This window comes from Mytilus californianus, unplaced genomic scaffold (assembly GCF_021869535.1).
Source record: "Mytilus californianus isolate M0D057914Y unplaced genomic scaffold, xbMytCali1.0.p SCAF_1, whole genome shotgun sequence".
Lineage (NCBI taxonomy): Eukaryota > Metazoa > Mollusca > Bivalvia > Mytilida > Mytilidae > Mytilus > Mytilus californianus.
In genome coordinates this window covers 72727311-72739099 of record NW_026262581.1, presented here as the reverse complement: position 1 = coordinate 72739099, position 11789 = coordinate 72727311, and the positions used below count along the sequence as shown (strand labels likewise).

The following is an 11789-nucleotide window of genomic DNA, read 5'->3' as shown; positions in this document are numbered from 1 at the left end:
GAAAAAAAGACCAGTACGTCAACCTAACCCTGTTCGACCACAATATACATAAATAACTGTGTCACGCTGTTTCAATAAATCATAGTCGTCTGAAACCTGCGGAATGTAAATAGGCCATAAATGGACGAGAAAAAATGTTAATCTGCTCGTTTAACTTAATATCAATTTCCACTTTTTAAATTTTACAATCATATGTTCGTATTTCCCATACACTTTTATTTTTGACTGTTCACACAAAGGGGGTATTATGGCGAGGTTTTGTTTACCAACAGTGGAAAATTTTGCGATGAGTGATGCCGATTCAAGCATAATGGTATGCATATTTTTGGCATGGTGTTAAGAATGGACCTGTGATACAGATAACTACATCGCACAGAAAGGTATAAACGAAAATACAAGCATGATATGATGTGTCTTTTCTTCCATTAAAATGAAAAGTGTTCTTTTAATGAATACGTTATGTTGACCTAATTTTGATGAAATGTTCTTCATATCGAATTCCAAATGCCAGAGAATAATAACACAAAAAATATACACAGACACAGTCAAAATCAAAATAAATGTTAAAACAAAGATGCATGCTAATGGTTTTCTTCTGAAAAAGTATGATGTCTGGTTATGAATATATAAAAATTACGAGAAAAAAATATTGGACAGGAAAAAAAGATTCTCTCTTTTCCTTTAAAATGATTATTGAGAGTACCAAAACTATGTATAAAAATAAATGATACGTAGAACTTCTGGCAATCTGTGTTTTTAATTTAATCCGAGTGTCAAATGGTACCGAAACTCTTGAACACGTTCTGATATATCATACTTTATGCCAAACCAGTGGTTAAAAGGCGTATCATAACCTCATGATGTGAAGATTTGACAAGTAATGTTGATATGATGTATGTAGGCGCCATGTTGTCTCAACAGGAAGTCAAAACTTCATTATCTGTCAAACCTTGCTTCCAAAGCTTTTTACTATTAGTTCTATAAAATCACTTAACTTCTAAATTGATACTTTTTTAATAAATATTTTCCCCAAGGTTGTTAGACAATCAGCAGAGAACATACAGGTAAACTTGGTTTTCCCAGTACGTAATTTACTTCCTTGGTATTGATTTTGGGTATTTTCGCTTCAGGTAATCTGTTTTTTTTCTTATCAGCTGATATTGTGTAGGTGTCCTGAAGATAAATCCCCATAAAACCATCGTTCTACTTACAGGATAAAATGTTGTTTAAAAAGCAAACAGTTCATACGATATGGTTTCTGCATATTGACCTTAACAAATGTTTGATAGCTTAAGAGTCGGCGAGGCACATACAGGAGATTTTATAATTATTTTCTTGGTTTAAACATAAATAATTCACATCAGGTTGCAAAATTCAAGCTGAAATAATTCTACGACCACGGAAAGTTAATTGCGATCGTCATTGCTCATGTTGCTGTGTGAACAAAATAAAGCAAATGATTAAAAGGGGAGAGTTGAGATCTCAAAAACTATTTATAAGAGAGTAATGCATTTATAACAAATAAGTTTAAATAGAAAGCCAAACAAAGTCTTTACTGAAATTATGTATTATATAAATAGGACAGATCTCATAAATTAATGTAGCCTTTTAAGAATTATAAACAAGCGAGTGTGTTCTCCTGAATAAATTACAATTGTTTTTTTTGTTGTTGTATATATTGTATGGATAAATGTATATGAGTACGTATCTAATGTGATGTTGAAAAAAAAGTTACATATTATATAATATATATCACGTGGCATGTTCGGGACCCTTATCTCCTCGAGGAAATTAAGCAACCAACAATCAATCAATCAATATATACATCCTCGGTGGATGTCTGTAGATCTTAATGTTCTTTGCCATTTAGAGCTTTTTGTTTCGATGGCAGATCCTCGATCTAGTATAGGTTCGATTTAGGGTTTCTCATGTACATATACTTGTCTTTTGTTGAAGACCACGAGAACTGCTGTGCTGTCCATTTTCATTGTACCCCATATGATAATCTCATTTTAATAACTTATATTAAGACCTTTATATTTAGCATCAGTTAAGCAGTGATTAAAATTGTACTGCATTATAAAAAGCAGTTGAAAAGTTACTATTAGAGTAGGGCTTAATGTTTGCTGAAAGAAATGTCAGCATGTGATTCACTTTAATATATAAGGGATCAGTGTTATATTTCCTTCACTTTTAACATTAGGAATAATGAAAAGCTTTAAAACGTTTTAGTTGCTGAACATTTACTTCGTGATTTCTCGCCTTACTCATTCCTGGTTTATCCATAAAAACAAATCTGGTAAATTCAAAGTTAAATTTTGATAAATGTGACTATAATACTGATGCTAGATATAACGGTCAATGAAACACCACTAGTCTAAATCATAACATCATCATGTAGAAGTTTTTCAATTGCCTTATATCATGTAGTAAAATTTTCATCACTGCTAAACACTTCAATCGTAATACGAGAGCTGCATGACATACTTGTAAATGATTTTTGTCACAATATTCATGCAAACAAAAGCGATAATTGTTTCCTATGGAAAAACAGGCCAGATACAAAGCTGGAGACGCCCTACTCTAATAGTAACTTTTCAACTGCCTTTTATAATGCAGTACAATTTTTATCACTGCTTAACATATGAAATGCCAGAACTGCAATACTAGTAAATGATTTTTGTCATAATACCATTCACACAAAAGCGATAATTGTTTTCTATGAAAAACAGGCCAGATACAAAGCTTGAGACGCCCTACTCTGATACCATCAACATGCTCAAGTGCCAAAAATCCTTGAGAAAAATGTTCTCATACATCACATCAAACCAAAGTTATATAATTGCTAACTACATATTAATCTTGTGCAGAAATGACAGATGCGAAACAGGAATAACTTACATTTGTAATTACGGTTCATAAACAAAAGGTCACATCTACATGACTGTGAACGTTTAACACATGTTTTGGTTATAAGACTTTAGTTTTGTTCATGGAAAGTAGTGTTGTTGTCCTAGATTTTCTATACAACATGTTACAGGACATTGAAATAAAAAGTTCGATTGGTTGACGTTTCTCCTGTATACGTTGAAAGTGTAAAAATTCTTATGTTAATTAGTCTCGGTAATGTATGAATTTAAAACAATACATTATTAATTATGTGGTTTTTTTGTACATTGGTGAGGGAAACTATTAAAAATGCAGACAGTTTTAACTGGAGACATTTTAATCTCTTTTTTTCAAGAGTAATAACAACAATGAATAATGAATAATGAATAACAAAAGTGAATGATTTGATAACGATATTAAACTATGAAATGTCAATGAATGAACACTTTTGGCGGGAAATAAACGTGCGCACGTTCCCCAACCTGAACCCGTCGAATTTCCGTGACAACTGCATGTATTATCTCCGATGAGAGAAAAGTTGTTCAAAAAAGCTGCCGTTTGAAGATATTTTGATGTACAATATTCATGTTCATGACACAAAATCTGAAAGACTTCCTTGGGCTATTCATAATATTGTCTACTTCGACTGTGCCGACCTCGGTGCCGCTATGTTTAACATTCGGCGGATCACTAAGTCCTTTTTAATTTTGACCAAAAACTATCAATCAAAAAGTTCACGTTGCTGCCTCACAGTTCTGTGTTGTAGGAACTTTTACATTGTCATTACACTGAAAGTGGAACTCATTCACTGACTGAGTGGAATTTTGGCACAAAATGGATTTTTCAAATTCGAGTAATTGTCCTAAGAAATTGAAGTTAGGCGATACATTTGGTTTGCACTGTTTCACGTGGTCATAGGCTTGATTTAAACTGATGTGCTGTTTTTGCATTAAGTAAGCACAGGTAACTGTCACAGATCGGCTAATTCCCGCCAAACAATGCACCAATACACCACATTCATTTTCTCTTGCTTCATCTGAAAATAAAAAATTAAAAAAACTTATACATTTCTGTATGACTCAGAGTACTTTATAAGCAAGATGTTACAGTTATATTTACTTAATCTTAATGTACATTTACATTGCATCGAGGCATACTAATTACATTTTTAAAATGTGTCAACGTTATTGACCTATTCTTTTCTTTGTGGATGTCGACAAAATGTAAATAACCACCGAAAATGACTACATAATAGGTCATTTAATATTCATAGTAAATTATGGTGATCACCCTAATCAAACATTTAAAGCCAGACTTTGTGCTTGAATTGGCCGGATATGAGAATCAAACAAGCGTACATCCTGTAAATTTCCATTAAAAATGTCGTGTCAAGCGAGGTGAAATCCATTACCTTATCAATTTCATTCAAATAAATGATAACTTTTGTCGTTCACATAAAATGAAATGTGTACCAACCTATGAAAGCAATTGCTTGTGGGAAGAAAGCTGAGAGATTTTGAGATAGTTGGTCCGCCACTGGGATCTGTAAGTACTTGAAGTCACTGTCCATTTCAAATTTGTTTGGTACGTTTGGTGTCACATTTAAAATATATTTAATTCCAAATTTTTTAAGTTGATTCAAGTCTGCTGAGTTCTGTGCATTCCCTAAGTAAAGATATGGTAGCACTTTCACTGGATATTGTGAGCGAGGTGATGGAGAATTGACGTTATCGTTGTCGGATTCAGATGTTCCAACTCCAGAGTCGTCAGAAATTTTCAAGTTACATAAACCATATATCGAATCGTCCGTACTATTGGTCCCCTCGCACAAGTCTCGTGAGGTTTTCTCAAACTCTTCAAAGCCTCCTGCAAAATAAATAAGAGATCGATTAAACACTATGATATTGAAAAAATAAAACCTAACGGAGCCCTTTTTAGTTTTAGTTTTGTTATCAGACAATTTATTTACTTAGCCACTAGCCGCGATAGAAATGTTTACTTTGGCATTCAATGCAAATAACAAATATTTTATCATCTAGGTCAAGCTTCCTGTCTTAGATAAAACCCATGGATCTATTTCATTGATAAGAGTTTTGGTTATCTTCAATGAAATTTACAGATAAGTGTACATTTATGGTGGGGGTTTTAATTTGTAGGAATTCTGTAGTGTCCAGTGCAAGTTAATGGACCGAAACTCATTCATCAATGTGAATAAACGAAATGTTATTTATCCTACTATATATCAAAGAGATGCCGAAAGCTACGCATACGTCAAGATATATTAAGGAAGATGTCAACTTTACACATAAACATGATCAATATATACTTTGATCCAAAATAGACGTTATATGGACTTCAAAACCCTGTAAAGTTTACTGTTGAAAATGGAAATTAAACTCAATCAAGTATACGTTTTACTTACCATCTAGAATTCTAGCTGTGGCTCCATCTTGTTGAAGTTTTTTCATTAATAAATCTACAGTTTGGGACGTGTTGCAATTGTTATCCGTGGAACTTTGATCGTATAAGATAACATCATGAGTTTTCCATAGTTTATTAAATCTGTCTTTGGCTTCGTTGTTTTGGATCACACATTGAATTTTTAGATTTCCCTTCTTCAATCGTCGGACCATTAGTCCTGGCAGTGTAATGTTAATAGATCCTTTGATATGAGATCGGTTAAAGTCGGCCTGTGGTCGACAGTCGAGTATCAAAACGGTTTTCCCCTCCCGTAGCACCGAACCTAAACTTTCACGACTGCAGAAATCGTCACTCATATTGGTTACACACTCCAAGCAAGGCATTCGGAAACTAAAAATAAAACACTTTAAACTACAGCCGCTTACAAACCAAGTGAACACATACGTGAAAAAATAGTTTATGAAATGACACTATCAATGCTAACACATGAGTTCCAATGAAAATGTCATAAACAAAAACAATATGATATATAGAAAAAATGTATTTTATAATATGTATATCCTTTGAGCGTCTAGTTCAACTGTTGAGATGTAATGAATGTTTGCCCTACTTTATACCGTGTATTTGAATGTATTCTGCACACTATTATCTGTGTGACAAATCAGACAGATTATTTTCGGCCAATGAAAAACATTCAACGTCATAAAATACCGCCTCTTTTATTCTATTAATGGAACATTACAACCAGCGTTTAAGCTATGTTTTTATCTTATTCAGGACACAATTACTGCGCCGCAGATTATGATGAAAAAAGTTTAAATTAAAATATCCTCGAACTAATAAAACAAACTTTAAAAAACATCCAATTTGTGTATTCACTTACCAGTTTCTTTTAACGGTTTTGAAAAATGAAAGTCTTCACAACATTATATAGTGGACTACATTTCCTGTGTTGTTTACTCACTTCATTGAATTATCAGTGTCATTGACGACCTTCAACTGTCACGTGATTACAATCGTTTGCGTGTTATTATCTAATTGATTTGCCTCTCCAGGGGGTTAGAATAAGAATATCGTTTCAAAAGACAGGAAAATTAAGTAATCATTTAATAATTTTGATCAATTAGATTATAATACATGGGGTCAGTGATGAGGATTTCCTGTGCATTACAAAAAGAGATAATTGTCCTATATTAGTTGCCTCTGGGAGATATTGTAACGGCCTAATCGGGTCAGTAGATCAACACTTGTTTATATTGACAGGTAAAGAGGGATAATATCATATAATTACTGTTTTTTTTTGTGTTAATAGACTTAAGATAAAACATCAGTAACACGTAATCGATACATTTTGTTCATTCACTCAAAAACTGATTCGAACAACAGAAATTTGTAGATTCTGTCGCATAAGGGAGCAACACATTCTGGATCATTCTAGTTTATTTTATTTTTTTGTATTTTCTGCAGGCAATTGTCGGAGAGAAAAAAATAACCGCCTTGAAAGGTGAAAAAACAACTTTTATTTTTATTTGCCCCAAGAAGTACTACATACTTAACGTTCGAAGTAATAATATTCATGCTTTACTTGTCCAAGAATATTATTACTTATAATGTGACTTTCGTTTTGAAAATATTTGACACCAGAGAAAAAACGTTTTGAAAATATTTGAACCAAGAAAGAGAAAAAAAAGGACCTATACATTTCCCCTTAGAATTTATTGGTACATTTTTTTCTTAAGTATAAAGAAAAATTACATCTATGTTGAAATAAATAAATAAAATGTTTGTGAATTTTAGTGATATTTCTTGTTTAAGTATATATAGAATCTTCTTAGTTTTAAATTAAAATCGCTTTTCAAAAGTATACATAAGTAACGAACATTTATGATCATATATTAAAGAGCTCACTAAGAAAGTTGATATAAAAGTTGAATATACGTTGAACAGTGAAACGATAAGACTTATTAAAAAATGTAAAATCAAGAAAATATAAAATCAAGGGTTAAATTACCACAGTTGACTATAAGCCATTCTTCCAAACTTATTTTCAATCGTTTATTCACTTCCCCAAATTACAGAGACTTTATTGATGAAAAATAACGTTAGATTTAAATTTAAATAAAATCTTTCCAAATATACAGCTGACATAACGATCGATTTTCTGACGTGTTTGGTTGGACATTTCATTAAATATCGCAATGACCAAATGCCGAGTAAAATCATTAGTCATTACATATACTATTTTCTTTGTAAAACAAGTTATAAACAATATGATAACTTTCTAAATACTGTGACTATTGAATTTACATATCAATAAAATCATTTAAAATACATGATGGAATTTGACACAATACTTTCATGGCACTTTGTGACCCAAAATAAAAAATAAGAAGATGTGGTATGATTACCAATGAGACTCTCCACCAGAGACCAAATGATATGGGGATATTTATCAAAGCCAGTATTTAATTTGTTTGTTTTCCTGTTGATAAAAATATTCTGAACTTAATTTTACTAAAAATGTGTACCCCCGGTCAGTCTAGACAACCATATTTTTAAAAAAAATGATATTTATGATTATTGACTATACACACACACACACACACATGTATGTAATTATGTATTCTGTGTATATGTTCGCCCGATATGTCCAAAAGACTTAAAGATCATGAATAAATACATACCATTCACAAAATTTAATCTTTCTGTTTAATTAAATCTCATTGATGCGCGAGGATTAGTTTTTATACTGTAAAGAATACGCAAGACTGTAATTTTATATATGTATACGCATAAACGAAACACGAGAAAATAGGATGGGTTTGATTATATGTACAATGTAAAACATTTAATTGAAATATATTTTTTCCACATCAGTCTGGTAAAAATTCATGATATACAGGAAATTATTTCCCGGTACGTGCCTGTAAATAAATGAAAAAAAAGATTGCAATTCTGTTACCATTTTCCGATTGTTTTACATGTACGTACTATGATAATCTAACTACATTAAAATCGGATGAAAAATAAATATTGTAACTACACATTGCATGTGAAAAAATGGTTTGTAGCCCATTTTGACGTTTGTTAAGGAAATGGATGCTACCAGATTATCAGAGAAGGTTTCCACCATGCATACCATCCGGGCTCGTACAGCAGAGTTATAACGTCTTTAAAAAGACAGATTGTTCCATCCTCCTGTATAGTTATAACAAACACAATATTCTCTATTTTATTGTAGGGTCTTATCAATTGTTATATACAAAATATAAAACAATAAAACAATCTACAAAGATAAATTACAAGGGCCTTCTATTGAGAATTATGACAGACTGAAATATTTTCATTTTGTGCAATAATTTTTTTCTTAGCAAAGCATTATAAGTCGAAATAACGACCTTTGAACTTGATTATAATTCTATTACACCAATATTAGCATTTCTGTTACACCATTTAAAAACTCTATAATTCAGTCTCTCTGTGTACATCATATTTACATCTAGCCCATAGTCCAAAACCACAAGTCCACAGAATAACAAAGGCCGGAGTTCTCTAACTCTTGATTGCATTGTTTGTGGGATATATGCCTACATCCAAAAAGAAGTTGATAGCTCTGTGCTGGAATGCATTAATGCATGAACAATTTCTCGGCTGCATCATAACTTAATTCTGACCAAACCAGGGTATCAAATATATAGTTTAGTGGGAAATCCCCTTGTGTCTTATTCTTTACAATGACTAAACTCGGTGCTCTACTTGCTGACCATGCTACAGCTTTTGCCATTTCAACATAGTTTAGAAACCAAATGCAATATCATCTGCAGATAATACAATTACTTTCACTATCAATACCAATACCAAAACCAAACTACTACTACTATACTACTACGTTAATATCTGCAATATTTATATTTATATATGTACATGTATAAGAACATTGAATAATATATTGGCGATAAACACAGCCTTGTTTTACACATGAATTAACGCTTAACCATTCGGATATTACTATTTCACTTAATAGCAAATTCAACTTGAGAATATGTTTATGCACAATGTTTACTTATGCCAATCTTATTTAAATTTTGTTGGGGTTCGTGTTGCTCAGTCTTTAGTTGTCTGTGTTGTGTTTTGTGTACTGTTATTTGTCTTTTGATGGTTTTGTTTAGTTGTTTTTTGCCATGGCATTGTTAGTTTATTATCGACTTATGAGTTTGAATATCCCTTTGGTATCTTTCGCCTCTCTTTTTTAAACAATAAATTCGTATTAACCGTGTCACGCGCTTTATTAAAATCTACGAAACAGCAAAAGTATATACATATAACCGTACATTACTAGTTTCAGAAATAGATGTTAGCGTACTTAACTGATCAAAAGAATACTTTTTCTACAGCTAAAACTGATTTGTTCATCGTGTATTACATCTCTAGTTTCTAACCAAGATACAATTAAGCCGCATATAATTTTAAAAAAAAAGCAATAGAGTTCAAAAGTACACAAGGCTAAAGCTATATGCCTCGGTAAGAGAATGGATCTCTTGGAATTGACGTTGAACGTTTAGGTAAAGGTGTTATTTTACCTTTCATCTATTCAGAGGGAAATTTCGAGTTTGAAAACAATTATTTAAAACATGTAAATATTTAGATATGTCGTTTTCCTTCTCGACTCATACATTTATCAGACTTAACTGGACAGAGCCTCCAATTAGGTGATGTATCATCTGGAAGATCAGCTAACGTCTAATAATTTAGTCTGATTCTTTCCAATTTTAAAAAATTGCCAGATGAAGAGGACGAGATCATCATTATAAGACCATGCATGGTTAATCTAAATACTGCTCACCTTTATCTTATAGAAAGAGTTGCATGCTGTTGCATATTTTAAGATTGTGGGATATATAAACACCATACATAATTGTATATATGCATGCTTAAGTATCATGAAAAATAATATGGAAATGAAAATTATCTGGTGTGTACTTCGTATTTAATTTCGGCTTCCAACTGTTTTAATTCGAGCGCCACTGATGAGTCTTGTGTAGACGAAATGCGCGTCTGGCGTACCAAAGTTTTAGCCTGGTATCCTTGGTGAGTTTTTGTGTATATATAGAACTTGATGCTGAAAAGGTAAATTCTGAAAATGTAAGTAAAACTAGACTTTGATCTGATGTTTGCTTAATCTCTCTCACAACTGTCAAGGTTGGTTTAGACCCTCTTAAAAAATCTAATTGTTGTTTTTATTTACTAGCATAATTAATTTGAACTCAAATTTACCCTGTATGCAAATACCAAACGTACAGAAAAGGTTGACACGGATCACAACCAGAACTGGAGGATGTCTGTCCTAGAGTTGTCTCATATTTACGTGTATAAAACATATTCACATAACTGCATAGTATATATGTATCTTATTTGAGGAAGGGATACATCATTCTTGTTAAACAAAAAAAAAACTACTCTCATTCAAACAAACTATCTGAAACAGACATCATCAAGATAAGCTTGATTTTTTTTCTTGACAACATATTTGTTACGGATGTGTTTTTCAACAAACAATCGGCATTCATATGGGAACAAACTGTGCCCCACTTTTTGCCGACTGGTTCCTTTATTCATATGAGACAGACTTCATAGGAGCTTCTCAGGAAGAACCATACAAAAGCTAGCACTATCCTTGGCTTCACGTTCGCTAAAAAAAAACGATTTAGTGTCACAAGATAATCCAAAGTGTGCATGACTACAGATTAAGTTAAGTCTGCCTCATATCTTGACTTGCATCTAAAATTTTACAATGAGGGTCGGTTGAGTATAAAATTTTACGACAAAAAAGATGCCTTCAGCTTCCAAATTGTGAACTTTCCATTTCTATGAAGTAATATACAAACAGCGCCTGCATATGGAGTATATATCTCCCCTGTTGATACAATATTCTAGAGTTTGCGTTTCCTATAATGATTTCCTTGATAGAGGGTTTTCGCTTACACACAAGGAAGCTAGCGAACCAAGGGTTCCAAGTGGTGAAGTTGAAGTCATCCCTTCGAGTTGGTTGACTGTTATGAAATATCTAAGTCACAGATGACCACGGATATGTTCCAATTGTAGAAACCCAAGTCCCGTCCCCTTTTCCTCGATTATGACATCACCGAATGAGAATTATCACCGGAATTGTACTTCATGAGCAATTAACACGAAGGGTGCTGTCCATGTAGAGCAGTAACTGCTAAGTTAAACCCTTCCAGAGTACCCGAGTTCACACCCTGTTTTTGGTGAGATTCGTGTTGCGCAATCTTTAATTTTCTTTGTTATGTTTTGTAGATTTGTTCGTCTTTTTGTCGTTTTGCCACGATGTTGTCATTTTTTTCGACTTATGAGTTTTGAATTGTCCCCTTGCTATCTTCCGCCTCTGTTTTTTATCATCTTTTACGACTAGCAACAATAGCTGATCTGCACTACATGCAACTATGTATACTCAATATACT

General features: G+C 32.6%; 1 protein-coding gene across 2 annotated transcripts; it reads right to left on the bottom strand.

Annotated features, from left to right (window-relative positions):
• Positions 1 to 3208: 3208 nt before the first annotated feature.
• Positions 3209 to 8060, bottom strand: LOC127723800 (dual specificity protein phosphatase 7-like). 2 transcript variants are annotated; one of them, XM_052230543.1, is made up of 4 exons: positions 7995 to 8060; positions 5312 to 5700; positions 4366 to 4755; positions 3209 to 3925 (listed from the first exon to the last, which is right to left on the bottom strand). In XM_052230543.1, the coding sequence occupies exons 2-4, from the start codon at positions 5691 to 5693 to the stop codon at positions 3624 to 3626; spliced, it is 1074 nt and encodes a 357-aa protein (XP_052086503.1). In that variant the 5' UTR covers positions 5694 to 5700; positions 7995 to 8060; the 3' UTR covers positions 3209 to 3623. The 2 variants fall into 2 exon arrangements, with proteins under 2 accessions (XP_052086503.1, XP_052086499.1); XM_052230539.1 differs by lacking the exon at positions 7995 to 8060 and adding an exon at positions 7322 to 7356.
• Between the last annotated feature and the right edge of the window lie 3729 nt (positions 8061 to 11789).

What these genes read in the sequence shown, in the direction of transcription:
- LOC127723800 (XM_052230539.1), bottom strand. Translation starts at nt 7,341, where the DNA reads ATGGCTTATAGTCAACTGTG. An exon ending in ATGGCTTATAGTCAACTGTG is followed by an intron (nt 5,701 to 7,321) that starts GTAATTTAACCC and finishes TTTTATTTTTAG; the next exon opens with TTTCCGAATGCCTTGCTTGG. An exon ending in ACAAGCAATTGCTTTCATAG is followed by an intron (nt 3,926 to 4,365) that starts GTTGGTACACAT and finishes TTTTATTTTCAG; the next exon opens with ATGAAGCAAGAGAAAATGAA.